This window comes from Nestor notabilis, unplaced genomic scaffold (genome assembly GCF_000696875.1).
Source record: "Nestor notabilis isolate BGI_N333 unplaced genomic scaffold, ASM69687v1 scaffold4567, whole genome shotgun sequence".
Lineage (NCBI taxonomy): Eukaryota > Metazoa > Chordata > Aves > Psittaciformes > Psittacidae > Nestor > Nestor notabilis.
The window spans coordinates 13,258-40,743 of record NW_009934985.1 but is presented as its reverse complement, the minus strand read 5'-3'; the positions used below and the strand labels follow the sequence as shown (position 1 = coordinate 40,743).

At 51.6% G+C, this 27,486-nt stretch overlaps 1 protein-coding gene across 1 annotated transcript in view; it reads left to right on the top strand.

Moving 5' to 3' along the window:
• LTBP2 (latent transforming growth factor beta binding protein 2) overlaps nt 1–27,486 on the top strand; it is a gene marked incomplete at both ends in the record, with an annotated part of 59,672 nt that overhangs the window by 18,939 nt on the left and 13,247 nt on the right. The window contains 10 exons of the mRNA XM_010017594.1: nt 5,857–6,038; nt 7,329–7,499; nt 9,091–9,291; nt 9,654–9,922; nt 11,490–11,592; nt 20,472–20,546; nt 24,450–24,572; nt 25,036–25,200; nt 26,021–26,251; nt 26,831–26,853. Of these exons, the coding sequence (XP_010015896.1) occupies nt 5,857–6,038; nt 7,329–7,499; nt 9,091–9,291; nt 9,654–9,922; nt 11,490–11,592; nt 20,472–20,546; nt 24,450–24,572; nt 25,036–25,200; nt 26,021–26,251; nt 26,831–26,853 (1,543 nt within the window). The remainder of the gene's footprint in view (nt 1–5,856; nt 6,039–7,328; nt 7,500–9,090; nt 9,292–9,653; nt 9,923–11,489; nt 11,593–20,471; nt 20,547–24,449; nt 24,573–25,035; nt 25,201–26,020; nt 26,252–26,830; nt 26,854–27,486) is intronic.

Here is a 27,486-nt window from a genome sequence, read left to right as displayed (position 1 = left end):
CGGTTCATAGAAGCTAAATCCAGGAAAGGCTGAGGTGTTGCTGCTGGGGAGAGAGAAGTGCTTTGAAGAGTTTGCCACCTTTGCCTCCAGCCACGAGGAGGATGCCTGGCCTTAGGTCACTAAGAGAAGCCACAGCTGTATGCCCACCTGGATTCCATGAGCTTTCGCTTACCCAGAAAACTATAGATCATAAAAGATGATGAGAGATTTGAAAAAATGCTTTCTATATACAGTGAGTTAGAAAACCAGTATTGTTTTCTGGAACCCATGTTGTCGGTGATTTAGACTTGGTTATGGTGGTTCTGTGTACCTAGTCTTGAAATTGCAGGCTTAAAGAAAAACCATGGTTGATTTAGAAAACAGAGGTCCTCACATTCATCTGTGTGGTTGCTGGGAGCCTGCCAGCTCAGCCTTCTGCCTGCTGCCTTCAGCAGGGTGAGAGATACCCCTCACCTCCTCTGGGCAAGGAACAGACACCTTGCAGGTTCAGGTGGGACTGGGCAGGAGAACCATTATATCCAGGGAATACAACATGTTTGTACTTCCTCTGGCCTTCTGTCTCCAAAGTAAATATAGAGCAGAGTGTAACCGGTAACCAAGCCTATTTAAAATAAAGCGTTTATACATAGACAGAGATGCAGTGGCAGGTGTGGATGTCCCTTGTTAGATGTCATACAGGTGTCATTTGGATCGTGCAGGTATGTGTCACATTAAAATGTAAGGGACCAGGTCTCCATTGTTTCTCCTGGCATGTGTCCTTGGGGGCTTACGAGGAGTCCAGGTCCTCGATCTGTGCCTCAGAAGAGGGCAGCTAAAAGTGCTTGTCGGGTAGTCTGGTGGGTAGTAATCTACTGTTGCAGATGTGGATCAGTCTGTCTACACAGCTCCGTCCCATCTCGAATATCTTTTCATTTTGATTAGCGCCTAATGCCTGTAGGAGCGAAACTGTCCATGTGCCAGTGATCTTTCAGACATCAGTCTGGTAAAGATCAGCAGGAGCACACACATCTATTCTACTGGAAGAATGCTGCTCCCTCCACCTCCTTGACCAGGGTTTTCCCCATGGCTGTTGCTGCTGTTAGCCTGACACCACAGAGGTGAGTACTCCAGCACAGCCTAGAAGGAGAGGGGTCCTAGGCATCTGCATGCTGGTTTTGCCCCACAGGCTGTGCCTGACATGGAGAAAGCTGTCAGCAGCTCTGACAGATGAAGAACAGGGAAACCAGCTGCTTGGCAGGTGGTTGCCATAAAGGAAGAGACCACTGCCTCTTTGCAGAGATCTGTGCTGGCCATGTGCCTGGCTGGTAGAGTGGAACTGAGTAATGCTGTGCTGAGGGAGGCTAAGGCTGAATCAATGTGAAGCCTTGGGACTTCAACAGTCCTGGAACACAGTGCTTGAGGTGTCAACCTCTTCTGTCCCTTCAGTGCCTCTTTTTTGAGCAGTGGAGGCACAGACAGTTCTCCAGTCTGCTTACTTGGAGCCACTGCATCTATTTTCCATCCTTACTATTACCCCTAGCACAACCACACCAGTGAGAGAACTTGAGGCAATGCAGGTACCTGGGAACTGGACAAGCTCCAGCCAAACATACTAAAATCCACCAAATGGTTAGAGGTTGCTGGTGCCTTCTGGCCAGGTGTGTACTGATGTGGTGAGCTCAGGTTCAATTCCTGAGACCCTCCAAGCAAGCCAGTCCCCCTCTGCCCAGCAGAGACTAACACTGAAGGTCTGGAAGGGAAAAGCTATGTTTTGTATTCCCTGACCATGAGCCAGCTGCTTGGCGTGACTTGGGGATGGATTGGGACTGACAAAATGAGATGGAAAGATGCTTTTGCCATTGATTTCTGTGGCCTGGGGTAGGATGGTGTTACTCAACTCAGTCCACAAATCCCAGAGCTCATCTGCCTCGAATAGAACCAACCAAACAAATTAATTCAAAGCAAATCTGCCTCCCCCCACTGCGGCACACACTGGGATGCTTTGCCAACAGGATCCCAGTAGGATGGCTCTTCCTCAAGTGTTGCATGTCATGGAGTAATGTTCCTCCATCATTTTTCCTTTGTGAAGTTGGCACTGCCCCTCACAGTAAGTGCATATAATCCTTTCTTTTTTTTTTTTCTTTTGGTAACTGAAATGCTAATTATTATTTTATTTAAACCTCTTCGTATGTTGTTTTTTCAGGTTTCTTTTTACAAAATGTGATAATCCTGGGAATGACAGGAATTGTCCCTAAAGCCAAGTCATGGAATTCCTTCAGGCAGGCAATTGTTAGTGCCCAGCCAAGCCCTGCCACTTGCATGTAGCATGTTCCCTTCCTCAAGGACAGATAGGATGTGGGTATTTTCAAGCACAGGAGCTGATATTTCCCTGTCTTCTGCCACTGGTCACCTTTACCCAGTAACTCTTCAGAACTTGGGGCTGAAATTGCCCTCAAGTGACCAGCACTAGGACAGTTAGTGTTGCTGGGCTAAGGAACTCTCACTTCTTTTCCTTGGGTGCTTCCATATATGCAGTAAAAGCTTGGAACCCCAGCCACATTCACCCATAGGACTATGCTTAGGGTCTGTCATCAGAGAACACATGTGCCTGAGCTTCCAGGTCTTGGTAGCTCTTACCTAGCCTCCTTAAAGCTCCATACAGCTTTTCCTTTGACACTAACAAAACCAGCAGTAGCACACCAGGTAAAAAAGTGGTAGGTAGCAGGCATCAGAAGATCCTTTGTTAGCAGCAGGGCTGAATTAGTAGCTCAGGAATGTGTGGGCAGGTCACGCTTGGCTCCTGTGGCCATCAGGGGTAGGTGGTACTATGCAGTATCTCAGGAGAGCTTCTGAAAGAGGCTGATAGGGACTGAGGTAGGGCTGATGTAAAATGCACTTCTCTGCAGTTATTTTGATTAGTCTTGCCGATCATTGAAAAACAAGTGCTGTTTGCTGTCCTCATCCTAGTTTGCATCTTGATTTTACAAGACAACAAAGATTTTTATCAGCAGGTGGTAATTTTGTGATCCATCTGTGCTCTTTGACCAATCCCACTTGTTCTGTCTCCATCCCTGAGTGACCTGTAGCCAGACTTCAAACAGTGTATGAATCTTCAGCCTGCAAAGCTGGGTGTTTGTCCAGCTGCATGGCTTACCTGTGCTGCTGCTTCTCAGTACTCCTCCCAGCAGCTCAGCCCTCATTTTCAAGGTTTTCTTGTATTAGAACCAATTAGGTAATGAGTATCTGCACCAGGGACTCCTGTCTGTGGGATAAAACCATTCATTCTTGCATTTCTACAGATCAAATACAGAAACAATAAATCAATAGATATCTAAAATCACCTCCAGGACAGCACAAATTATGCATCTTTATTTAGTTATATTTGCACTGTTGCAGTGGTATTTCCCAGTGGCACATTTTCCTCTCCTGAAGCAATGGTATGGGGAGTTGAGGAATCCAGGGGTGATTCTGCAAAAGGAAAACGGCTATACTGCTGCATGTGGGCATGACTTGTAGTAGGGAATCATTTGGCTTTGTTTCGCAGATATTGTTTCATGATTTGCTTTTCTTGGTTAGATTACAAGGCTCTTTACACCTGGTGTTTTGTCCCTGTGGAGAAACCTGTGCCCTGTAATCAGAGTACCTCTTCATCTTCTCTTCGCTAAATTTAAGAGATGGAATACTTTAGGTTTCTTACAGAAAGGCATTTCATCAGCCCTCCAATTTTTTATTTTTTTTTTCCATATCGTCTCTAGTTTTCAACATCCCTTAGAAGATGTGACATACTTCACATCAGAGCTAGATGTGCTATTTTAAAATACATACACCCTGCTGGGATGAGGATGTGTAGGGAGGCAAAAATACCACCCTATTCTTGCAGTTTTCCACTGCCCTGATGTCAGGGCATTGAACTGACAGTTAATACTTAGCTGCTCGTCATTACCCCAGAAATCTTTTCAGAATTGCTGTTTTCCAGGATCGTCTCCTGTCTGCAGCTGCTGCCTGCATTCCTTCTTCATAGAAGTGTAATTCTGCATTTGGCTCCATTAAAATCCCATATTGCTTGGATGGATTTGCCCTCCACAGTGATCCAAACTGCTCTGTGTGATTGCTCTGTTCTCATCACGATACACCACATTGCAAATTTTTGTGTCAGCAGCACACATTATCAATGTCGATCGTATGTTTATTTCGAAATAAAAATATTTATTTCCAGACGAAATCCTTGAATCGTGCCAGGCCTCGTACCGATCATCCTGGAACCCATCTAATTCCCTCCCCAGTGACAACTGCGTCTTGTGTTCTGTCACACAGCCAGTTTGTTATTCATTTCACATGTGCCTGATTGACATTGTACTGCCCTGTTTATTGTTTTTTATCAAATAGCATGGGCTCTCAGCCTGTAGGTGTGCATGTGTGTAATTTCTATCAAGTTATGCAACCAGACTCCTTTGACAAGAGTGATTCTGCATATACCCCATTGATTTGACCTCACTTCTGTACTCCTTCCCTTTAGTTCCCCAATTATTGACCTCTGCGTCATCTTTTCCATTGTGTTGTTCAGGGCTGATTTCGGGCTCGCTGGCTGACAGTTACCTTGTGTATTGTGCTTGACCTGTTTGAACACCAGCACAGCATTAGCTCCCTTTCCATCTCCCCACATCTTACTGTTATTCCAAGCCAGGAATGTCAGTAAGCCAGATCTGCTGTCAGCCAACTCTTGTTGGATCATCCAGTCTTGTTGGGTTTAGAAATCTGTATTCCCTGTAGACACAGTAACACCTCCCCTGTGCTGACTCTCACAGGGAAGATGGTAAAAAATGTAAAATGGGAGGGACCTCTCTGGGCAGTTTGGTGGGACAGAGCTAGCCTCTTTGCCCCAGCCATTCAGTCAGAGATGGAGGTGTTGGATAGGGTATGCAGAAAACCTGTCAGTACTTAAGGGTTAGGTTGCTGAGCAGTCCAAGCTGGGACTTTCAAAGAAACTCAAGGGGCACATGGGCAGCCATCTGTTTTGGTCCCTGGGGTACCAAGGCCTTCTTCCTTATAGGTAGTGCAGGTTAGAGTCAGGGAGGCATTTGCTGCTAAGCACAGAGCACCCTCTTGGGGGCTTAGTGCTGCCATTTAGTAAAAGGGAATGGGAGCAAGGGCATTAAAGCAAGATCTGCTGTTTCTCTGGTTTAATGCAAAGAGTGCATTAATGCCCAGCAGTCTCCATGGTGTAAGAAGTGTGACCTTATGAGCTGGATGGCTTCTCCATGCTTAGTCCCCAGGAAACACCAGAAGCCATAAATGCACTTACTGCAGAAAGTTATAACTCTGCTTACAGGCTTGAGTTCTTGGTCATTCTCTCTTGTTTGTGATGCTCATGGGCCAAGTTTTGTTCATTTGCTTGGTGTGTCTTCTCTTCTGACTGCCTTGGTGGTTTTTCAGTGCTGCTTTTGTGGAGAGAAGGTAGATCCTATGAAAGAACATAAGAACAAGTTTATTTGGAGCTGCTTGTGTTTGCCGGGGGAGGGATGTGGTGGGGGAAGAAGCAGCCCTTGAGTATGACGGGCAGCCAAGGTTCTTCAAGGCAGCTGGGGCATCCCTGTGGTGGGGCAGTTTGATGTGACAAGGACAGAGAAGGTATCTTGGTGATACCCATGCTGCCTGGCTCAGAGCATGGGGCATGGTCCCTAGAGTGAAATGGTGCCATCATGATGACTGAAAGCAGGTGAGGAGTGGGACCTCGCTCAGGTAGGCAGAGCTCTGTGTCCAGGTTAGGGTTCAGGCAGTTTGGCAGTGAAGGTTACCACAGGGTATGCCGGTGGCCGGGCATTGTGGGTCAGTGCAGTTACTCGTGAGAAGTATTGATTCACTTTTTCTCTTCCACAGGACTCAGAGCAGAATTGGCTCTCCTGTCCGCCCCCAGCACACAGGGCCCTCACGGACAGTCCAGCGCTACCCAGCCAGCAATGGCCAGCTCACCTCTAATGCACTTCCCAATGGGAATGGACATGAGCAGAGCAGCTCTGGGCCTCACGTGGTTTCCCAGGAGCACACTGTGTCTGAAAGGGGTAAGGCCTCCAGGGCTGTCACTGTTTCAGAGGTGTCATGGGGAAGGGCAATAGTGTGAGGTGGGGATCCCCAAGAAAACCTGACTCCCAGGATTGTGTTGCTGGATCAGATGGAAAGGGAAGGTCAGTGTGGGTATTGCTGAGCTTGACGAAGAAAGAGACCCTACCAAAGGAGGACAAATCAGGGAAGCAAAATGCTGACAGCAGGAGAGAGAAGCCAGGGGGATGTGACAGATGCCTCCCAGGGGTGTTGAACATCACCCCAGCATGGTGCCTCAGTCAGGGGGATTGCCTCAGTCTGTAGGAATGGTGTCTCCGAGCTTACTCCTCAATCTGAGCAGCCCTTGAGGTCAGATTGTGCAACCAGCATCTAGTTCTTCCCTTTGGCTGCCCCCATGGTGCCTTCTGACATGAGCAGGGATCACGCCAGGCTGCTGAGCCTCAGCACCTCCACGGCTAGGACAGATGCAAGTTGTCTTCTGCAGCTGGGCTCCCCCGGAAGCCATGATTCCCCAACGAGGCACCGTGTGGCATCTTAGCCCTTCTGAGTAGGACAGTGAGCCTAAGTTAAGCTGTGATCTGAAAGTGGGAATTGAATGGGATAGTGGGGGTTGAGCACAGCAAGGGAGGCACCCACAGAGACGGCTGTGTTGGTGGGCTCTGATGGAGGGCTCTGGTGTCAAGCCAGCTGGTTCATGGTTAAACAACAGTTCTGTCTGTTGCATGTTTTCTGCAAGCCCCCGAGAGCTCTGAGTGTGATTTCCCCATGTATCTAATGTGAGGATTGGTGAGGGTCCAGAAGGGGACCACAAGTAACTGCAGGAAGCCAGGGGACACCTGTAGGGAGATACTGGTTTTCTCAAGCCCTGTACTCTCTTTCATGGATACCGGTGTGTCTGTTCATGTGGGAAGTCTTCCAGTGGTTTAAGGGCAGCCAGTCTCCTGGCTGCTGACATGGCTGTAGAAGGAATATTGCCCAAAGCAGAAAAACACCCTTTATACTGGAGTTAGTCCTTGTATGTCCCTTCATAGAGAGTTGTGCCACTCCCAGATGAGCAGGCAGAGCATGCTGCTTGCCATTTTTCATGCATTGACAAACCCTTACTGATCCTAAGAGCATCAGGAGCAGAGGGCAGGCTGGAGTGAGCAAGGGGCAAAGAGACACACTGCCCTGCGGAGGGACACAGACTTCTCCCTGCTCTGAGAATGCTTTGGAGCTTGAGCTGTGAATTACCAGCCCCATGGCCTCAAGATGCTGTTTCCACTTAGCACTGTCCTTTTCTTTCATAGGGGCCAACCTGACAGAGAAGATTAGGAAGATAAAAATCGTCTTCACACCCACCATCTGCAAACAGACGTGCCGGAGCGGGCGCTGCTACAACAGCTGTGAGAAAGGAGACACCACCACTCTCTATAGCCAAGGAGGGCACGACCACGATCCCAAATCTGGCTTCCGCATCTGTGAGCACCCAGAGGCTCCAGCCCGCCTTCTTTCCTGCTTCCCCACTCTCCTCCTTCTGCCTTCCCTGCCTTTACAGACTGAGAGCTTGGGCTGCTGTAGTGATGGGAAGAGATGGCCTCTCAGTGCCTTGGAAGATGTCTCCTGGGGTCCTTGGGGCTTACTTGTCTCTGGAGGAGAAAGACAGACCTTGCCTTATTGCTCTATTTTCCTGGGCAAGCCACTTCTGTTTCCATGACACCCCAGGTAGAGGGGGTGCGTGTGTTTGAGTCAGGCCTGCAGCCAAGCCTCACCACCCCCTCCTTGTCAGAGCCAGCTCACTGCTTTTGTTGGCATCCAGTCTTGGGGCTGACTTTCATCACCTAATTTCCTCCTGTTCTCTCCTTTCACTCACGTGGCAGCCAGGAGAGCTGGCTGCAGGTTGCAAGCTGTTCTTATAAACAGGCTTGCTGAAACATTTGCTCACCTTTTATTGCTGCTGGGATTGCTCATCAGGTCACTGGGATGCCCAGTAGTGGGTTGGGCGCATCCTCTTGGAGCCAGTTGGTGGGAGCAGCCTGCAGGACCTGGTGGGACTTAACATCTGGAAGCCTGTTTAACTCTCACATTCGTGTAACAGTGGGAGGATGCAAAGTCTGGCTGTTGTGGACACCAATTGATGCAGGGGTCATGGGAATTTCTGCCTTCATCTGAGTCCAAAGATGGTCCAAACCAGTCCAAAAACTGGTTGCTGGGCTTGAGCAAATGAACTTGGAGCAGAGTGGGAGCTCAGCCCCTGGCATGAACCTGACAAGAACCTGACAAGCCATCCAGGGATGTGCAGCAGCAGCGTTGCAGCTCATGCTGAAATGAGTCAGGATGATGTGTCAGGGAATCCCATGCCTTGCTTGAGTGTTGCTTGCACTGAGGGATGCTCTGGGTTGCTGCAGGCATCTGATGAGGCCAGAAAAGCCATGACTTTGGTTTCATCTGTGGATGTGTTTCCTGAGTCTGTGCAGATGAATTGCTCCCGATTCTTTTGTCCCACTCCACACTTCTCCCACTTGAGCTGCTTGCAGGGCCAGGGCTGGCCAGGAGACAGGCTCTGAGGATGTGGCTCTCTGCCTGTTTTCTCCTTCTGCATCTCCCATCCCTGCCGAGCTCTCTTCTGGGCTGGGAGTAAAAACCCTGCCAAGTGGGGAAGGGGGGATGCAGGAGAGAAGGAATTGTGCTGACTTGGCCTCATGCAGCTGCCATAGCTCCTGTCCCACTCCGAGGAATCCTCCTGTGCCAGCAACACAACCTGGGCTGTGGGGGGCTGTCCCGCAGAGTGCGGGTGACTCAGGCTGGCTGTGGTCCCAGAGCCCATCATCTTCAACCCATTACTCCATTCCTGAGCAGAGCTTGGGCAAGATGGTGGTGCAGAGCAGGGACCCCAGGCTGCCTCCAGGCTGCAGTGCTGACCCCAGCCCAGAGCTGGACCTGCTCCTTGAGGACCATGGCACTAGTGCTGGCACAGATACAGCTGCCTGGCCTTCCCCAGCCGCCCCTTGGCTAGAGGCAGTGTGTCAGTGTCTTGCTAAGCAGGGCCTCTCTCCTCTCTTTACCTTGCAGACTTCTGCCAGATCCCCTGCCTAAATGGAGGGCGCTGTGTGGGCCGGGATGAGTGCTGGTGCCCCTCCAACTCCACGGGGAAGTTTTGCCACCTGCCTGTTCCCTCTCTGGAGAAGAAGCAAGGAGGAAGAGCCCCAAAGACCCTGGCTGGCAGCCCCATGAAGCACTCCACGTACACCCTGCCCTTGTCCAACCAGCTGGGTGAGCGTGGCTGGTGACTCCAGACCCTGCATTCTCCTCCTTCTCCTTGGGTGCGCCTCAGATCTTCATTCACAGGCCCAAGGAGGCCACTGCCTCCTACACTTGCCTTTTCAGGCCCTGTTGTTACAAAAGTGGTTTCCCTGGTTTCCAAAGGGCTCAGGCTGCTGGGGGAAGTTTTCGATAGGTTTGTCCAGGTTTTGGGCAGAGAAGTATCTTCTCTTAGATGCAGTCTTCCTTTACTAGATTCCTTGTTGGGGTCATTCTGTCTGTCCTCCTTTTGTGACTTTGTTGATGATACGATGCTCTTTGGGTGCCAAATTGTTGCCAGATTGTCACAGCTGTTGTATAAACTCATCTTCCAGCTTCCCTAAACCCTTCCCTGGTGAATGTCCACATCAACCACCCTCCAGAAGCCACTGTGCAGATTCACCAGGTGGCCAGAGTGCGGGGCGATGCAGAGGTGTCTGAGGAGAACAGCGTGGAGGCAGTCCTGGTGCCTCAGCTGTCTGCCATGCCCTGGTACACCCATGCCCACGGGAACAGCAACAGCATTGCCACAGAGAGCAGCCAGCAGCAGCAGAGAGCACCAGGGCTGCTGGGGAGGTGCTTTCGGGAGGCTCTCCATGGGCAGGTAAGAGGTCACCCATTCGAGTGCTGGTGTATGTGTAGATACGTTTCTTACTCTGGAGTGTGGGTGCATTGGCTTATGGGGCAGGAAGGATAGCCTTTCAATTGTTCAGCATCAGCATGGGCATCACCCAGGTGCTGAGGTCACAGGCAGCAATGTGTTAGTACTTGGGAAGAAAATCCTGTGGTTTGGCCCCGCAGGGAGGCCTCACTGCCTTGCCCTGACCAGGCTGTGCCCTGGGGCAGCGCAGCCCAGACTTGATGGCTTTCACACACAGTCTCGTTTAAAAAGAGTGCCCTATTTATAGCAACATTTATAGGCACGCTCTGCGATTATTGTAGGAAATGTATAAAACATAGGAAAATTCCTTTCCCTCTCAGACGATAAATGAAAGTCTGATTTCCATGGAACGATGCCTTTCTGGGCAGCTTGGCTGGGGCTTGGGAAGCAAATGCACGTGAGGGGCTTTCTCACCCCTGTCCCACAGTCATCGTGATTTCTTATTTTGTCTTGCCCCATGTGTTTCTCTTGCATCACTGGAAAAGCATTGGATGTTTTTGGCACCCACAGGAACACCTGTGAGCTTCCCGGAGCAGCTCGTGCCCAGTGAGGTCTCACCCTGATGGGCAGCCTGGGAGCTAGCCCCCTCCCTACTTCCCCATGCCCTTTCTCGAGGGCTGCTCCCAGTTCCTGTGCTGTCCTTTCAGTCGCTCCATCATCCCGCCATTTCTAGCAGGATATGTTCTCAGCCATTCCCAACAGTAAATGAGATCAGCCCCTGGGGCTGGAAAAGCTCCTCTGTGGGGACACAGCAGGTCTCTGCCCCAGGAGTGGATGATGGTGCATGGAGATGCTCATGGATCTCCAGAGATGCTGCAGGAAATGCTCTGGGGGGGGTAGGGGGGTCGGTAGGGGGTACCCTTGCAGCGTTCGCACCTCACTCAGCCAGGGTGATGGCGTGCCCAGGAGAGGGTGAGGAGCCCAGCGGGGAGCGCTTGCTTCTCCCAGCTCCGCCGCAGCCGAGCCGATCGGCATGTGAGCACTGGGCAGGCGGCCACACACACCTGGACCAGGGCCAGCTCCGGCCTGTGGGCCACAGCGGCTCCACTCTATCGGGGAAGCCTGTAATCCAGAGGCCCTTGCCGGGGGGGCAAGGGAGGGGGGAAGGAGAGGCTTATTAAAGCAGAGGAAAGTGCCTGACATCAAGCTCCTGCTGGGCTTGAGTGGTGCACCCATTTCACTGGCTAATCAGCCAGGCATGGGGCTGATCCCAGGGCTTTGCTGGGTGATATCATCTCTGGTTCATCTCCTGCTCGGTTTGATGTCCCTTTCCCCTCTGAGGGGTGCGGTTGAGGGAGTCTTGTGTTTTTCTGTCTGCACAACTGTTTACTGTCTTAATCCACATCCCACAGTGCGGAGCTGTGCCGAGAGGGCTGTGCCAGCCTCTGACTCCAAACTGTCATTCCCCATGCTGGCTTTGCTGCTGCTGCACCAGCCACCCGCAGCAGACGGTCGCGCACATCCCCTCCCTGTCCCACAAATTTCTGATCCTCTGCTCCTCTCTCTGCAGTGCACCAACCCCCTGCCAGGGCTGACCAAGCTGGAGGACTGCTGTGGCAGCGTGGGGCTTTTCTGGGGTGCAGACTGGTGCCTGGCCTGTCCGCCCCGGCCAGGTGAGTACTGCCGCAGGCCGGGACAATGAGAGCGATGGCCAGCACCATCGGCAAGCAAAAATGCCCGGGCTGCCTGGTGGCAGCCGAGGAGGCACAGAGCAGAGCTGTGGGTCCCCTGCCCGTGCCCGAGGACCTCAGGGATGGGCAGTGTGTCCAAGGCAGTCTGCAGGGCCGTGCTGGCTTCCACCCCAGCCCATGCACCCTAAAGCACCACTTTGGTTTGCGTCCTGGGTCCAGGCCCAGCTTTTTCTCCCTAGGCTGCCCCTGCGAAGCTCCAGCACAGTCAGCAATTCCTGCCATGCTAGCCCCTCTCAGAGGGAGAAACAGGAAAAGAGCAGCCGTGCTTTTAGAAGGGGCAGTCCTAGATTGGTGGAGGAGGCTGCAGACTCGGCCCTATAGAGTTACGGGCTTGCTCTGGGCCCGACACGGGCTTGGCAGGGGCTCTGGAAATAACACTACATCAAACAATTGGCAGGAGCGCACCCACGGTCCATTCCAGAGGCATGGGCGTCCAGCTCTGTTTCTACTGTGCTTGGGAGCTGGACGGACTGATCCAGCAGGAGATGGGGATTCCTCATCTGCTTTGTTCAGGGTGCTCCGTGACGGGCACAGCCCCTCGTGCTGTGGCCTCATCCTGTGTTGTGGTAGAGAGGCTGTGCTGAAGGGCTCCTGGCTGGGGGGAGGCAGCCCATGGGCACAGTGGCTCCGGCAGCCAGAGCTGACCAAGTGCGGTGCAGGGCAGGGTGCACGTGTCCAGTGCAATGCAGGCAGGGAGCTGCACACCTCTGTTCTGCCTGCCTGCCCCCTTTCATCACTGCCAGGCTGCTTGTTCACATGCCTTCACTGGATCAAAGGACTAAAGCAGACAGACACCATGGCCTAGGAGGCTGAGAGTGGAGGTGTCCAGGGTGGCAGGTTTTGTGCAAGCGTGATGTTGCTGCCTTCTAGCTCTGCCCAGAGGTTGTCCCAACTGCTCATACACACGCTCGCAAGAGCTGTTTGCATCTCGTTGTCCTCCCTCAGTTTGGTTCCTCCACAGCTAGGGGTAGGGCTAGCTGGAGCCAAATTCCTCACAATCACAGACAAGGCTGTCAGCATCCTGGAACCCAGCGCAGATCTGAGGAACTCTGATTGCTATCATCTTCAGGCTCTTCATGGCTCTGCTATGGCCATGCTGCTGCTTGCCTGACCTCATCCATATGCCGACCCCAAGGGAGCCATGGGCACATGTGGTATGGGGGTCACCACAGGGTCTCCAGTTCAGCACAAACAAAGAAATGCCCCAGATAGGCCTCAGCCCTCGCCATATTGTCCCTGACCTTCACATCCGCAGTCATTGCTTTCTCCTCCCCATCCCACACCAGTCTCCCCGTTTCCTACCCTGTCTCTCTGTGGTCTCCCCCATTAGGAAGCAGAAGGTGATGCTTAACACTTTGGTTAGTCTACAAATGGCTGCAAAATCTCTGCATCTCCTTTCCTTTTCTCCAAACAGGATGCTAGGTATCACTCAGCAGCCAGAGCTCCAGCAGTAATTTGTTCTGCTGGACTTGGATCTTCAGGCTTCAAAATGTGTCTCTAATCAGAGGCTTCCAAGACATGAAAACAGGCACGAAATACCCCCATGTGCTCCATATAGTTAGCCAGCCAGTAGAGCAAATGCACTTAAGAAATACCTCCTAGCTGCCCGCAGGTCCCAGTCCCACAGCTCAGCACGTGCTGTGTCCCAGCAGCAGCTGAAACTCAAGGGAGGTTGTCACTGATGGTCTTCATTGAGTGGACAAATGCTTGTCTGGATTTTTTTTTCAGATTAATTCCATGGCGATATTAAAAATACATCCTGTGGGTCTCCATCTTCCTGTGCCACAAGAAAATCCCATTCCCTGTCTCTCTGTCTTTGGGCAATAAAATTTCTCCTTGGAGACCAAATAGCTCTTGTTGATTTTGGCAGGAATTCAAGCTAGCTGAAGAGGCTGTTTTCATCCTCTTTAATTGTGTGCAGGTATCTTCCTCCTTTGGCTACCTCTGATTGACTGCCCTGTAACCAGCCCCACATGCAGGAGACCACACAGTGCAAGTGAAGGAAGCTGTAGGGCAGACATTCGATGGAGGCAGCCTAAGAGAGACCAGCTGTGGAATGAGAAGCCCAGGTGGCTGGCATGCTGTGTTCACATGAGGTCTTGCCCCAGTGTGGAGCAATGGAAACAGTCCTTCCTCCGTGATCTAACTGCTCCAATGGAGCCATCAAGCACTGTGACCACTCATTGCCCTTGTACCTTCTCTGCCGGGGCTCCCAGGTCCCTGCCTGTCCAGTGTGAAGTCATCACTCCACATCATTCCTGCCCATAGACCACATCCCACACTCACATTCCTTCTGTCTGCTAGTCTTGCTGGTTTGCATTGTGCTCACTCGAAGTCACTGGGCTGTAGTTCAGTGACCCGGTGTCTCGTGCACAGAGATAACACATCCAGTGGATGTTTCCAGCTTTCTTCTTGGCACTGTGGTCTTTGGAGAGAACTTCTTGCACTCGTGTGTCCCAGGGAGGCGTGCACCAGATCAGACTTGACAGTGCTGGGAATTTAATTCCAGCAACCAGAGACAGAAATGGCAGAAGCTAGTTCAGTGTAAACACTTACAAATGTACAGAAGTGCAGCCAGGCAATAGCTAGACAAATGGAGAACTTGTTTGGATTGACTGCCTGCCCGAGACACTGATTGTTAGTAGAGTCTGGATACGTCCGGATGTCTCTGTCGACTGCTGCTTTCATGTTTGGTACGTGTTTGTGTGCAGAAAGACATCAGAGAAGGAGAATCGGAGGCAGGCGGCTGTCCGAGCAAACCTGTCATGACCAATCCCCACTATTTTGTGTGTGTGTTGTCCAGCATCAGGAGAGCCAAGGCACTTAAATGCTTCATCTGCATCCTAAGGAGAACATATTAAAAGCTGAGTTCAGAATTAAGGTAGAGGTGAGGTTGACCTGGGCAGGACTCTCTCTAGTGTATGTTGCATTAGCCTCAGAGGTTTCCTTAGGCTCTGCTCAGGCCTTTGGCTGCCCGGTTTGCTGCAGGGAGATTGTGTATTGTTAGGCCACTTCAGAGAAGTGGGCACAGAGATGGATAATCAAGAAGGCTATGGAAGTCACTGGGAGTTTGCTGTTTTTCATGTAAGTGAGAGCTGAAGATGGGACACCCAGGATGTGTCAGAGACAGTCCTGGGAGAACGGGAGAGCTGAGAGCTTGCTCCATGAGCTGTTGGGACAAAGGCTGTCACCCAACCCGTGAAAGAAAGAGATGAGCCAGAGGCAGGGCCATGGAGAGTGGCAGGACATCTGCATGCTGTCATGTGGCTGCAGTCCTTCACCTCCAGCTGAAGGTGGCTGGATGAAATGTGCTGCATTAAAAGATAGGATAAATGAGATGGAGACATCCAGTGACCCTCCTGGGTCAGTAGTACTCACAGGAGGCAGAGAAGCACTGAAAAGCTAGAACAGAGATGTAGGAGCAGCTCCCTGGAAGGTAAAACTTGGAGAAGACTGACAGTAGGAAAAGGGAATTGGAGGCTGAGAAAGCAGCTGAAGTTGGGACTCTTGGATGTGACTGGGTGGAAGCTCAAGGACTGACAGGGTGTTTGAGCAGCACTGGTGAGAAAGCTGCACTGAAGCAATGTCCTGTCTCATGGCAAGCTCAGGATGTGGGGCTAGTAGCAGGCATACTGCTGGGCAGAGCTACTCTTGCTTTCCAGCCGGGCCATATACTATTTCAGGGTATACAGTGGTCTGTGAAGAAAAACATGCTAGAACAAGAGATGGTCTGTGGAAACTAAAACCAGCAAGACCCAAGCTACAGGTCAACATAGACCCCAGGGCAGGTGTGGCTTTGAACACTGGTTTCCCTGAAGCCTTGGTCCTTCTCAGGCATGTGGGGAAAAGAAAACTGGTAGCAGAAAGTTCTGCCCAGAGGGGGTCACAGCCCTTGTCTTCCATGTCCCCCCTGCCCCTGAGACCACACACATCTGTGCCAGCAGCGCTCCAGGGCAAGCCTGTACTGATGGTGGACACCATCTCTGGTGCTTCCCAGGAGCTACAAGTCTTATCTTTCTGTATGGATTTGGGGGACTTTCTGGGTGCAGCAGTAAATCTGCATCTTCCAGGTCCTGGTTTTTCAGTGCCCCTTGGCCCTTATTTCAGGCTGCAGTCAGCCTGAGCATGGGCTGGGCTGCACACCCACCAGCTGTGCTCACTGCAGATCTTTCTGGGCTGCTTTCTCTCCTCCTGCCTATGGGTTTTAACTGCATTAAGAAACAAGTCTTTGAAGGCTATTGTTTTGTTTTTATTCCCACTCCCCGTGTTTTTTCAAGGGTTTTTTTTTTTTTTTGTCCTAGAGAAAAGTCTGAATTTCACTGGAAAGTTGGATCTTGTAATGTCTGGCTTGGCGTCTGCAGCACTCCCCAAACAGACCTCCCACCGTGAGAGGGGTGGCAGCTCACCCATGGAGCCGTCATCATCAGAAACACTGAGCGGCTCCCCTGCCCTGTGCCTGCAGGCGCTAAAGCAGCCACAGGAAGCCCCTTGAAAATCAACTGCCTGGCCTGCTCTTGTGATCAGATTGGGGAGGATACAGGGAAAAAAGCCCTGGAAATATGGGAAGGAGGCTACAGAGGGGGCTGGTTCTGCCACCGCTACACCATATGCCACTGGGAGTCTGTCTGAGGCAGTAAAGAAGGGCTGAAGGTGGGGAAAGAAGCTGAAATCTCTGCAAGGTTGTGGCAGTAACACAGAGAGCAATGCTTAACTGGAGAAGCACAGCATTTTCAGGATGGCCTTGTTCTGCAGAGTGCTTGTTTTGCCCATCATTCATGTGCAGCATCATGGTCTCAAGCACACAGCAGCAGTATTGCAAAAGTGTGTGTGCGGGTTAGGTACAGGTAGCGTTGTCTGAGATAAAAGCCACCGTGGGAGCAGGATGAGGTTCTCTCTGTTGAACAACCCCAAACACCAGAGTCTTTTTACTTCAAGCATCTTCTTCACCTTGAAGATCTTTACTGATCATGAGTAGAGCAGAGGGCTTAGTTTCGTATTCCATATCAGCGGTGTTGCATGCCCTCACCACCCCTGCTACCATAGCCTTTGTTGGGGCATTGAAGAGAGGCTTGCTGGAGCCTGCCTCCCACAGACCACCTGGAGGAGAGCAGTCATGACAGATCTGGGCTGAAGGATTTGTCGCCTTTCCCTCTTGTCCATTCTGCCTGGGAACTCAGCTCATCCCCACAGCCACAGCCCTGCCTGCTTCTTGGTCTGGTACCTCCAGTACATCCTCTCTCTGGAGGCTGCTGTGGGGTCCAGGCTGCTTTGCTCTTCTGCCATCGAGTTCAGCAGCTGAGATGCTCTCTGCAGCAGAGGCTGATCTCTGCTTCACACTAACCAGTGTGAGATGTGACTGGCCTCCCCCCCAGATGCCATGAGATCATGAACTCTGGCTCCTTTCATCTCCCACGTGCTATAAAACCCAGGGCAAGCAGAGGCACCACAGCCACTCTCCTGACTGCATGCTCTGTGCCCGCTGCGGGCATGGGGAGATGCCCAGTGTCCCTCCAGGGTGGGGTTTCTTCTGTGGGGCTGATGCAGGCTCTCCAGAAATGTCTGTGAGTGCTGAAAGTGGCAAAGGAGTTCTGCAACGCAATGTTTCTCAGAGAGATAATGCTTTTTGTATGATAAATGGAAAGAGTTGAAAGAAACAGGCTAGCTTTCAGCAGCCAAGCATTTCCTCACTTTTCATCTGACCGCAGGCTTGCCTCTTCCCCTTTTAACAGAGTGATTTTGGCTGGCCTAATGCAATGTATTATCTCACCCTACAAACCTTGCCTCATTTGGGCCCCTGTGGCTACCACCACTAGAAGCGGTTTCTTTCCACTTCACCATCAGCCTGAGCTTCTTCGTCCTGCCTTCAGTGTTTGGGGAATCAGGGTCCTTAGTTAAAGCCTCTTCTCCTGGGAAGTGATGGAAAACTAGCCTAGCTGCTTAAATCATCCTGCTATGCTGCAAAATCCCTCTGCCAAATTCCCATGCATTTATTTCCCTTCTTAATCTGCTGTGCTCGAGTATTGATCTAGCTTGGAACAGAGGTGCTGCTGGGAGTCCTGGGCTGTGGTTGCTTCATGCTCACCTCCTTTCTGGGTCTGTGAGCCCTGCCACGCCAGGGATGCCCAGTGCCTGCAGAGCTTGCAGAGAGCAGCACTAGACAGTGGGATGAAGCAGAGCTGGAGAGAGTGATGAGGAGAGCCAAGGGTGAGTCCCAGTGTGCAGGTACCTGGTGAGCACATAGCTTTGGCACAGTGCCCACAGGGCTGAAGTGCCCCCGCGGCAGGGCACTGAAATCACACCCCTGAATCAGGAGCCAGAGCTCCCTTCTCTCAGCAGGCCTGAAATCCCTCTGCCCGACAGATGCAGCTCAGCTGCTCCATCCCCAGCCTCAGGCTCTGGAACAACGCCTTCCTGGAGAGAGTGTAGGCAGACAGACAGACACAGGAGGCTGGGACCTCTCTGGCTGTGGACGCTAGCAGGTTTCTGCCCTCTCCCGATAGGCTTTTTCCCTTTGCTGGATTTCAGAGGAATAGCCTCCAAAGCCATTCTCCCACTGCTAGCAGCTGCATGGGAGAGGGTGGATGCTGATCCCCTTTGCAGGAAACTCAGATGTCCTAGGCTGGTTTTTCAGAGGTTTTTGGCCATCTCCACTGCAGTTCAGCAACATAAGAACTCGTGGAAGGAAATGGTCCTCTGCTCGAGTAACCAAGTACAAAGCTGGGAGTTAATAGCTTACATCCTCCTGCAGCCTCACACTGTCTTCCCTTGCGGCCAGGTCCTGGCAGAAAGAGAGCAGCCTCCATCCAGTACTTCAGAAACTGTCTTCGTTACCCTTGGTACAGAGAGGTCTGCTCACATTTCATTACAGTTGTTTTTTCCAGGGAACACAGGTTTCTTTTCAAAATTAAGGCATTTGTCCGCAGCCTCACAAGTGATTTGCTGCAGTAATGGGCTGCAGGTTTCTGCAGGCTGAAGTCATACAAGTGCTGAGGTGGCACAAGACCTGCACATTCACCCCTGTCACTGGTATTTTTTGCCTTGCCCACTCTCCAGCAGCATCTGGCAGAGGGTCGGTGTAGGATCTGTTTCTCCACCAAAGCTTTTCAGAGAGGGAGTGGGGCTCTGACACGTCATCACTGTTTGATCTCTGGCATGCTTGGCTCCCCATTGGAGAGCTCACACATAACGATGCTGCTTCATTTCATCATCTGTTATCACATCGTGCTGAAGCTGACAGATGCTTCCAAGCACAGTTAATGCCTGTCAGCAGCCTTGAGCCCACAGGCTGTGGTGGGAGAGGACCTGGAATCCCACTGGGGCACTGAGCCTGGAGCCTGTGAGCCAGAGGTTGCTTTCCCCTTCCCAGAAGGTTGGAAATGTACCCAGTGATTTTCAGTATCACCAGCATGCCCCTCGCCCCTAGCATCCAGATGTCAGACTGGGGAGGATACAGGGAAGGAGGGTACGGAGGGGGCTGGTTTTGCCACCACTACACCATGTGCCACGTGGAGTCTGCCTAGAGCAGTAAAGAAGGACTGATCAGAATTAATGACTGAGTTTTTGAAGGGGGCAAATAGACTTTTTTGTCTTAGTCATTCACCCAGCTGCTAAGGATCTCTCTGCACCCCAAGAACTTTGTAGCTTCATTTAATATACCTGGGGAAAACAGGCTTTCTATTCTTCTAGGTACAGGCTGGGGAATGACTTGTTCTTCCATCTTTTATTTCCTAAGTACATTTATCCTAGGAGACTGGTCTCTAACTTTTGCCTTTAAGGAGTGTCCTAGCATGGCTTTAAATTGCATTATGGGGTCAAAGGACCAGGACAAAGAGTCATGGATGTGTGTGTTCTCTGCCTCAAGCACATTGTTTGTGTTCTTCAAATTTGCAGGCTCTTTCTGACCATCTCTTGCTGCAAGGATGGTCTGAATTTGTCCCTGGTTCTTGAAAGCTGCGATGTGTTAAGATTCTGCCAGATCCTTACTATTGCTATTGCCATGGAGGGCTTTCCACCTATGACAGCAGGATGTGAGCTACTGATGCCAAACAGGAGGAATTGGAGTGTTGGGAATACAGCTGGACAGGAACACACACTTCTTGTTTCCAAATGTACAGTCCAGAAAATAAAAAGAAACCCCACCCTGGGAAAATCCCATCTTTAGCCAAAGCACCCTTCTTCGTACCCCACCCCATGCTTACTCACTTCCTAACCCATCACCTCCTATATTCACTTCCCCTTGCTCCAAAACAAGGTGCCTAAATTTGATGTCCTTGGAATTTATGGACCATATTTTACTTACCTTTAAACAATCAGGAGACATTAATTGTGCAAGTTATAGGACATTTTGAAACCCACAAAACTATTCTAAGCAGAAATTTGAAATTTTCTTTTAGGAAAGTGGTTGGGACAGGAAATCACATGCAGTAAAAAAGGGGGAAATGTAATTAACAGGCCCTGGGCTGTTACTTCAGCATCTTGTCGAGGACCTCTGTCATTCCTCTCACTCTGATGTCCCTTGCCATATGCTACCTGGCTATCCAAGCTGGCCTGGAAGGAGCCAGGGTGACATAGTGATAGATATGAAGCACAGGCAGCAGCTCTGGGTCACCAGGTTGGCACCTGCCAAGCAGCAAGAGATATTGCTTGGGAAATATGCTTGCTCCCACATTTCCCTCTGCCCTGGGAGCCATCGGAGGCCCATCCAAGGCAGAGTAAGGACCCTTTCCCCTCTGCAGAGAGAAGGTAGGATGCTGACGACTGGCTCCACTGCTAACATCCCACACTGTTTGCTTTCTTCCCAGCACACCCTGTGATTGAGAATGGGCAGGTGGAGTGTCCCCAGGGATACAAGAGGCTGAACCGGAGCCACTGCCAAGGTAAGGATGCTGCTTACACATCTCTCCTTCCCACATCCACTGTCAGAGTTGTAAGTATCTACCCAAGTAAAATGCAATTATCTAACTCCCTGATACATATCTGCAAAGAACGTGACGTATAAACATCTCTGTGCTTTCATCAAGGATGAAAGAAAACCAGGTAACACTGGGCTGCATGGCTCAGCTGATAAGCATCGTCAGTGGGGCCAGCACAAGAAAACTCACCTGTTAAATCCTGCTGAGCCACTAAGGACCTTTGTTGTTGCTCTGCAACACGTGTGAGTGTAAAAACACTTCTGCCATAGTCTGAAGCATCAGAAATTCCGTTGCCTGAAAACATTTAAGAAGGTTGTCAGCTTGTTCAGTTGTTAATTTACGAGAGGTAGAGTGCCATCAAAGCAGTTCCTTCTGTTCCGTGTCACTTGTCCATGCTGCCAGGCTGCCCTGACTGCTCCACACTGCTGGGGTCTGTCCATTTCTTGCTCCCACAGTCCCTCAGTTCCACATGAGGAAGGTGCCATCTCTTCACTTTTCTGTCTGATTAATGTTTTTTGGGCATCTCTTGGACCCACAGTGCTTACGTTTTTCTGTGCTCTTACTGAAGTGGAACTTTATGGGTCCCTCCTTGTAATTCGCAGTAAGCTGAGAGGTGTTGTCTTGAAGATACAGCAGGGAGCTTGGGCACCAGCCATGCAAATCCAGGGCTGGCAATCCAGTGACTCATCTCTGTTAGCTGGGACTTTCCACCATGCTTAATTAATTAATGATTCAGCCTCCCCACATCGTCCTGGGGGAGAACTTTCAACAACACAACAGCTTCTATTCTTGGTGCTCAGATCTCATGCCTTATGTGGCCACAGACCTAGGAGGAGCTACCCAGAGACATCGAACAGGAGTTGGAAGAGCAGAGCAGCTGGAGGGACTCAGTGTAAGCAAGCAGAGACCTGCAGCATGTGCTCTAGATTTGTGTCCCCTTTGGAGCAGAGAGAGGCTCATAGGAGCAGAGGGAGCTGGCAGTGTAGAGTTGGCTATGAAGATGTTTTTGCACTGGAAAAAGCATGAACCAGAGATCTGTGCCTCTGTGCTCTTTCATAAGCTGGGCTAGAGAAGTACCATTCTGCAGACACTCTGCTGACTCAAGGTGCTTTTCCTATCTCTGCTGTTGCAGCAGGGTGTGTGTCAGAAAGCCCAGCACTGCACTTCAGGGTCCAGCGTGAGCAATTTGGCTCATAGACTGCAGGAGAGGCTACATGGGGCCTTCTTTTGCCAGCCCAGGTAGGAGGAGAGCCAAGGGCCTGGACGAGGGCTAGTGGTTCCTGAGACCATTGGCTGTGGGAGAGAAGCTTAGTTGGAAAGGAGCTGAGCTCTGGTTTTGCAGGCTGACATCAAAGCACAGATGAATGACTGGAGAAGGGCCCTGGCAGAAGCCCACTTTCCTCTGTTCTGTATGGACAGAAAGGATTGCCTCTGGTGTCTTCCAGCAGAGGAACAAATGGCTTATTTCTGCCAGATCTCCTTTCCTTTTCTTGCTGCATCCCATTGGGCAGGAACAAGGCTGCAATGAGTCTGAGTTGAGAGGAGTGCTTGGCAGACCCAGCCAGGGAATCTCCTGGTGCTGCTGGGACCAGCAAGAAGGATGGCACTGGAAGGGGTAATATGCTTGCTAGACATGAGGCAAGGATTGTCTTGGAGGCTCAGTGGTAGGGAGGTGTGCATGTGCGGCAGTTACTGCACAGGACACACGCTAGCACCGCACTGTCTGTATATGCTTGGTGTCTGCTGCTGACTCAGGTCCTTTCTGCTCACCAAGCACCAGCAACTAGCCTGCATCTTTCTACCACAGGCTGCCTGTCCCAGCCTGGCTCTTTCTGTGGAGCACCAGCAGGCTTGTGTGGGGTGGGAAGAAGCAGCTGAGACAGAACATGGATTTTGGTTTGTGGTCCTTGAGGCCTTTTCTTGTGGGCTAGCTGTCCCTGGCAGGAGGTAGGAGTGCATAGCCCTGAGCATACCTGCCTGCTTCTGTTCCCTGCGGGGATTTCCACTGTGTGTGGGTCTTTGCTGCCAGTGGAATAGAGGGGGTTGGACTGAGGCTGGGATGTACGTGACCCACTTTTAAATTAAGCTCATAAAGCCCAGCCCTTGGTGCTTGTTTGTTTTGTGCTCTCATGGCTCTAATCCCTTCAATCCCTTTGCTTATGTGGAGGGCAAACACTTGTCCAGTTGGTGTGTTGGAGAGACACGGTGCTCCGACCATGGCAGGGAGTGACAGGGATGAGCCCTGAGGCTCCTCTGGAGAGACAAGCCTTTTCTTTGAGTGGGGTTCCCAGAACATTTGGAGTCTGGCCATTGGTTGGTCTCATGAGCTCTGTCCTGTGCTTGGTATGGAGCAGGAAATCATTATGTTACATACTCAGCCAGATCCCACTCCTCCCTGGCTTGCTGCACATCTCCGTAGCATTGGTAGTTCCAATTGACTGAAAATCATGACCTGGTCTTGATGGCCCCTGTGTGTCTCTACTGTTTATGGGACAGTCAGTGGGGTGAACAGAGCGGGTTAAGAGCACAGGACTGGGTAGGACCTCTCAGGTCACTACGCCTGAACTCCAGCTGTCATTGGTGGCTGTGTGACACCTTCACTTCCACCAAGCAGTAATGCTTCAGCTCTGAGGAATAAGGTAGTGCTGGGAAAGCCATTCCTGAGCCTACCTGCCCTCAGTCAGGCTCTTCCACTGTCTCCATTCTTCTGAATGTTCCAGCAGCCCGCTTCTGCACCCCTTACACCTTGACAGAGTCTCTAGAATATAACTGGGTGCTTTCAGGACACCTGAGGTCTCACCAGTGCCTTGTACACTGGCATTGGGACTGCCCTGTGTCTTTGGAAAGTGTTTGGTGTGATCATCACGTTTTGTGTAACATTACATTGACATTTCTTGGTCTTGGCAGCTCACAGCTGCCCTGTGAGCAATGACTGTGCCCACATCCCTCTCGCTTCCTGCTTCCCTCTCTCAGTTTGTAGCATATGTTCCTGTGATTTGTTCCAGGGTAGTGCTGAAGTTCATCCCACTCCTGCTGCTCCATGTTCCCATCCAGCTCTTCCTGCACTGCTTATGCCTCCTGATACAGCACTTTTCAACAGTACACTGCCTTTTCTGGGCCAGGCTCTATAGTGAAAATATAAAGCTACATCAGTCCATGAGGAGATCTTCCTCCTCACTCTCCACCATGAAAACTGCCCATAGCTCCCTCTTATACATCTTTTTCTAATCCCTGTCTTGTCCAGCTTAGCTCATGCATTCCTATGTGGTGCTGTAGGAAAGGTTTTACAGCAAGCCTGATGGATGAGCCTGACGGTGTTTCTCTGAGATAAGCCCACTTCCTTTCCCAAAGCTGAGTCAGGGGCAGAGCCAGAGGTTGAGGAAGGGCTTAAGCTTGGCTAGTTCCAGCTTGTTCAACCTGTTCCTAGAAGAAGACACTACAGCACTGAGGCACAGCCTGGCCCACCACCCCTGTGCCTCTGGAGGGGATCAGTCACTGCCCTCCCTGTGTGCTGGGTCCTCTGCAGATGATGGTTCCATGCAAGCAGGACCAGGGATCAGGTAAAAGGACAACCAGGATGGCTCACTGTAGAGACCACATCTGTGTTCCACAGGACTGCAAAGCAGAGCAGTCATTCATGAGCTATCCCTGCAGCTGCAGTGAGTAAGCTCTGTGCTGCACATGTGAGACTGCTGCCACCACAGAGGTCCTCTCCACGCTGCTTGGTGCAGAGGCTGCCCCGGACAGCAGCCCAGCTGAGACACCCTCAGTCTGCGGCACCTGAATGGGAGACACTGAGTAGGGGGTTCAGTTCACCCCCAGTTTCCTCACATCTCACCACATCCCACATCTCTCCACTGTGCACAGATATCAACGAGTGCTTGATGCAGGGCCTGTGCAAAGATGCTGAGTGTGTGAACACCCGAGGCAGCTTCCGCTGCACCTGCAAGCCTGGCACCATGCTGGACCCATCCCGTAGCCACTGCATCTGTAAGTGATCCAGGTTACCTCGATCTGCATCAAGGGATCTGGGACAGGGCCTGAGCCCATGGCTGAGTGGAGTCTGCAGCCTGCTTCCAATCTCTTGCAAGTGCCTTTGAGTTATGCTGTCCTGCTTGCGTGCAGGATGGGTCCCCTTCATGCATTGTTCTTCTCCATGGATATGGAGAAGAATGGCCCCTGTGGAGCCTGGAGGGGACGTGGCTGCAGTGTGGCAGTAGAAGACACAGCCTCCTGGGTTGAGAGAGTTCCCATGGGAGCTGGATTTGCTTGTGGCTGGCCCTACTGGGGGAATGGCCTGATGGCTCAAGGCTGGAAGAGGCTGAGGCAGCCCTCGGAACAGGCTGGGAGGCATGGGCAAAGAAGGGCCTGAGGGGGAGAGACCAAGTGTCCCCCACTGTCTCTGGGGAGCACAGAGCTTGACCTTTGTCACTGACCTGCCATTGTGTTTCAGCGGACAAAGCCGTGTCGATGGAGCAGGGGCTGTGTTACCGCTCCGCATCTGGCGGCGTGTGCTCCTTCCCCCTGTCCCACCGCATCACCCAGCAGATCTGCTGCTGCAGCCGCGTTGGCAAGGGCTGGGGGAAGAACTGCGAGGAGTGCCCTGTGCCCGGCTCAGGTGAGCGTTCCTACCTTGGCTTTGCCTCTCTGGTTAGACTGGGGTTTGGGCATGCCTGAACATGCTGCCACGCAGATGGCCGCAGGACCCAGAGCTGAGTGGTGCAAATGCTGGCCTGTGAGATGGGTACAGCAGCCCAGGAAGCAGACCTGGATAATACTGGTAAGACAGAGAAGCCCCCTGACGGGAAAGCACTCTGTACCAGAGGGAGAGCACAGCCACATCTGTGCCTAGCTTTACTTGACAACCATTTTGTCTCTTGTACACCTTCTGCTTGGAGGAAAGCCAGGTGAGGATGAGTTGGGCATATCTCAGCATGGGATTGGGTGGAAGGGAAAGCAGTGAAATCCTCAGGACTGGAAAAAATCTTCAGGTGGTTTGTGCAGAGCATCTTGAGTGATGTGCTCAGTGCCAAGGTAACGGGCTCATTTTTATTTGCCCCCTTGCTCAGCTTAAACCTTCCTGTGGCATGATCCTTTCCTAGCAGTGCTGACCCAGGAAGGGATTTAGTTTTTGGTGTCTGGGAATACCACTCAGTGCTTGCTCAAAACCCACCCTACCCTGTGAGCAGATTCCTTCTGCAAAAAACTTGCACCCACTGCAGCCCAGATGTGTTTCTATAAGGATTTAACCCTTAGAAATCTCCAGAAAATAACAGGATGGGAGAAACTGGTACCTGTGTTCACATATGTGCCTGTCCATCTTCAGCTCTTTTCTTCCACATGTCCCACACGTCTCGGTGTGGTAAGCCAGGTGATCCCTGCACCAGCCTCTTTCTAACATCTGCCCTCTAAAGCTTTGATGTGATTTTCCCTTACAGAAGCCTTCAAGGAGATTTGCCCAGCAGGACATGGCTACACCTACTCCAGCTCTGATATCCGTCTGTCGATGAGGAAGGCCGAGGCAGAAGAGCTGCCTCTCAGCTTGGAAGAGCAAGGGGAGAGCAGCAATTGGACATTGGACTGGGTGGCAAGGAGACAGCAACTGCAGGACAGCCTGCGCGGGAGCATCCTGGAGTCGTTCCCCCACCCTGGCATCTCGGCAGGAGAGGGTAGTGTGGGGTCCACTGCTTAAAGCTGCTTCATCTGGGCCACTAGCAAGGGCGGGCAAATTCACAGGTCCTGCCATGCCCCCATGGATGGACTTCTAGCTGTTAAAGGCTTCTACATCCGTATGAATATACAAGGTGTTCTTCAGCCCTACTGGTGTTCCTGGGGCATGAGACACCACGTCTTCAAGCCATTGGAGAGGAGGTAGAGTGTTTCAGGCTCTTGCAACTGCATCTTTGCGGTTGGTGGTGGCTGGCCAGACTGCCTCCACTGGGACCCCAGGTCTGTGTGGCAGCCCTGGCACTGCAGTCCTTGGGCTTCTGTCCAACTCAGCTGGAGGGAATTGTGACCAACTGCTTGTACCAGCACCTGCTGAAGCAGAAGGTCCTGGGTTCTGTGCAGTGCCAGAAGAGGAGTCTGGGTGTGTTGGCTTTGGGAACAAACTCTTCTTTGTTGTTGGAGGAGTTGTGAGGGACTGAGCGGCAGTGCCTTAGAGGTGGGGTGAAGGTAGGGCAGCCAGGGTTTGAGGATGATGCCTGCTTGCCTTGTCTCTACTCACCAGGCACTGTTTCACTTTCCAGGTGAAGTTTCTTCTGCTGCACAGGTGAGAAAGGTTTATCTGCTACAACCATGGTAGCTTGATGGGCAGGAAGGGGAATGTCATACAAACATGAGCAGGATGTATGAAATGTGGTCAGAGAGAGCACATACAAGTCATGAGATGTGGTCAGAGAGGGTCATACAAACATGACTGGGAAGTATGAAATGTGGTCTGAGAGAGCACTAAGGAGAGCAAGTAGCTGCTGCCAGAGGGAGCATCATACAAACTGCAAACCCTATCATCTTGTCTGAGCTGCTGTGGCTGATGGTCTCGTGCCCACTCAGCCCTTGCTAAGAGGCCACTAGCTCAAACAGCAGGAGCTGAGACCTCTGCTGCATTAGTTCATGGTGAGTGTTTGCTAGGCAGGGGTAGCAGCCCAGGCTGAGGCTGGAGCCGGCTGAGGTGTGGGTGCTCACTCCCTGCTGGCTGTAGGGCTGATGGGCAGCAGGAGGAGCAGCGGCTGTCCCCAGCCCTCCAGAGCCACTGGTGACAGTGGCGGTATTTACTGTGCCACCTTGCAGGGATGCCTTCCTGGTAGCAGTGCCTTGGGTCTCACCTGTGTTGCTTGCAGATATGGCCCTTCTGTGGGTAGCTCCCTGGGCACAGCCAGGAGATGTGTTTTGCTCAGGACAGAGT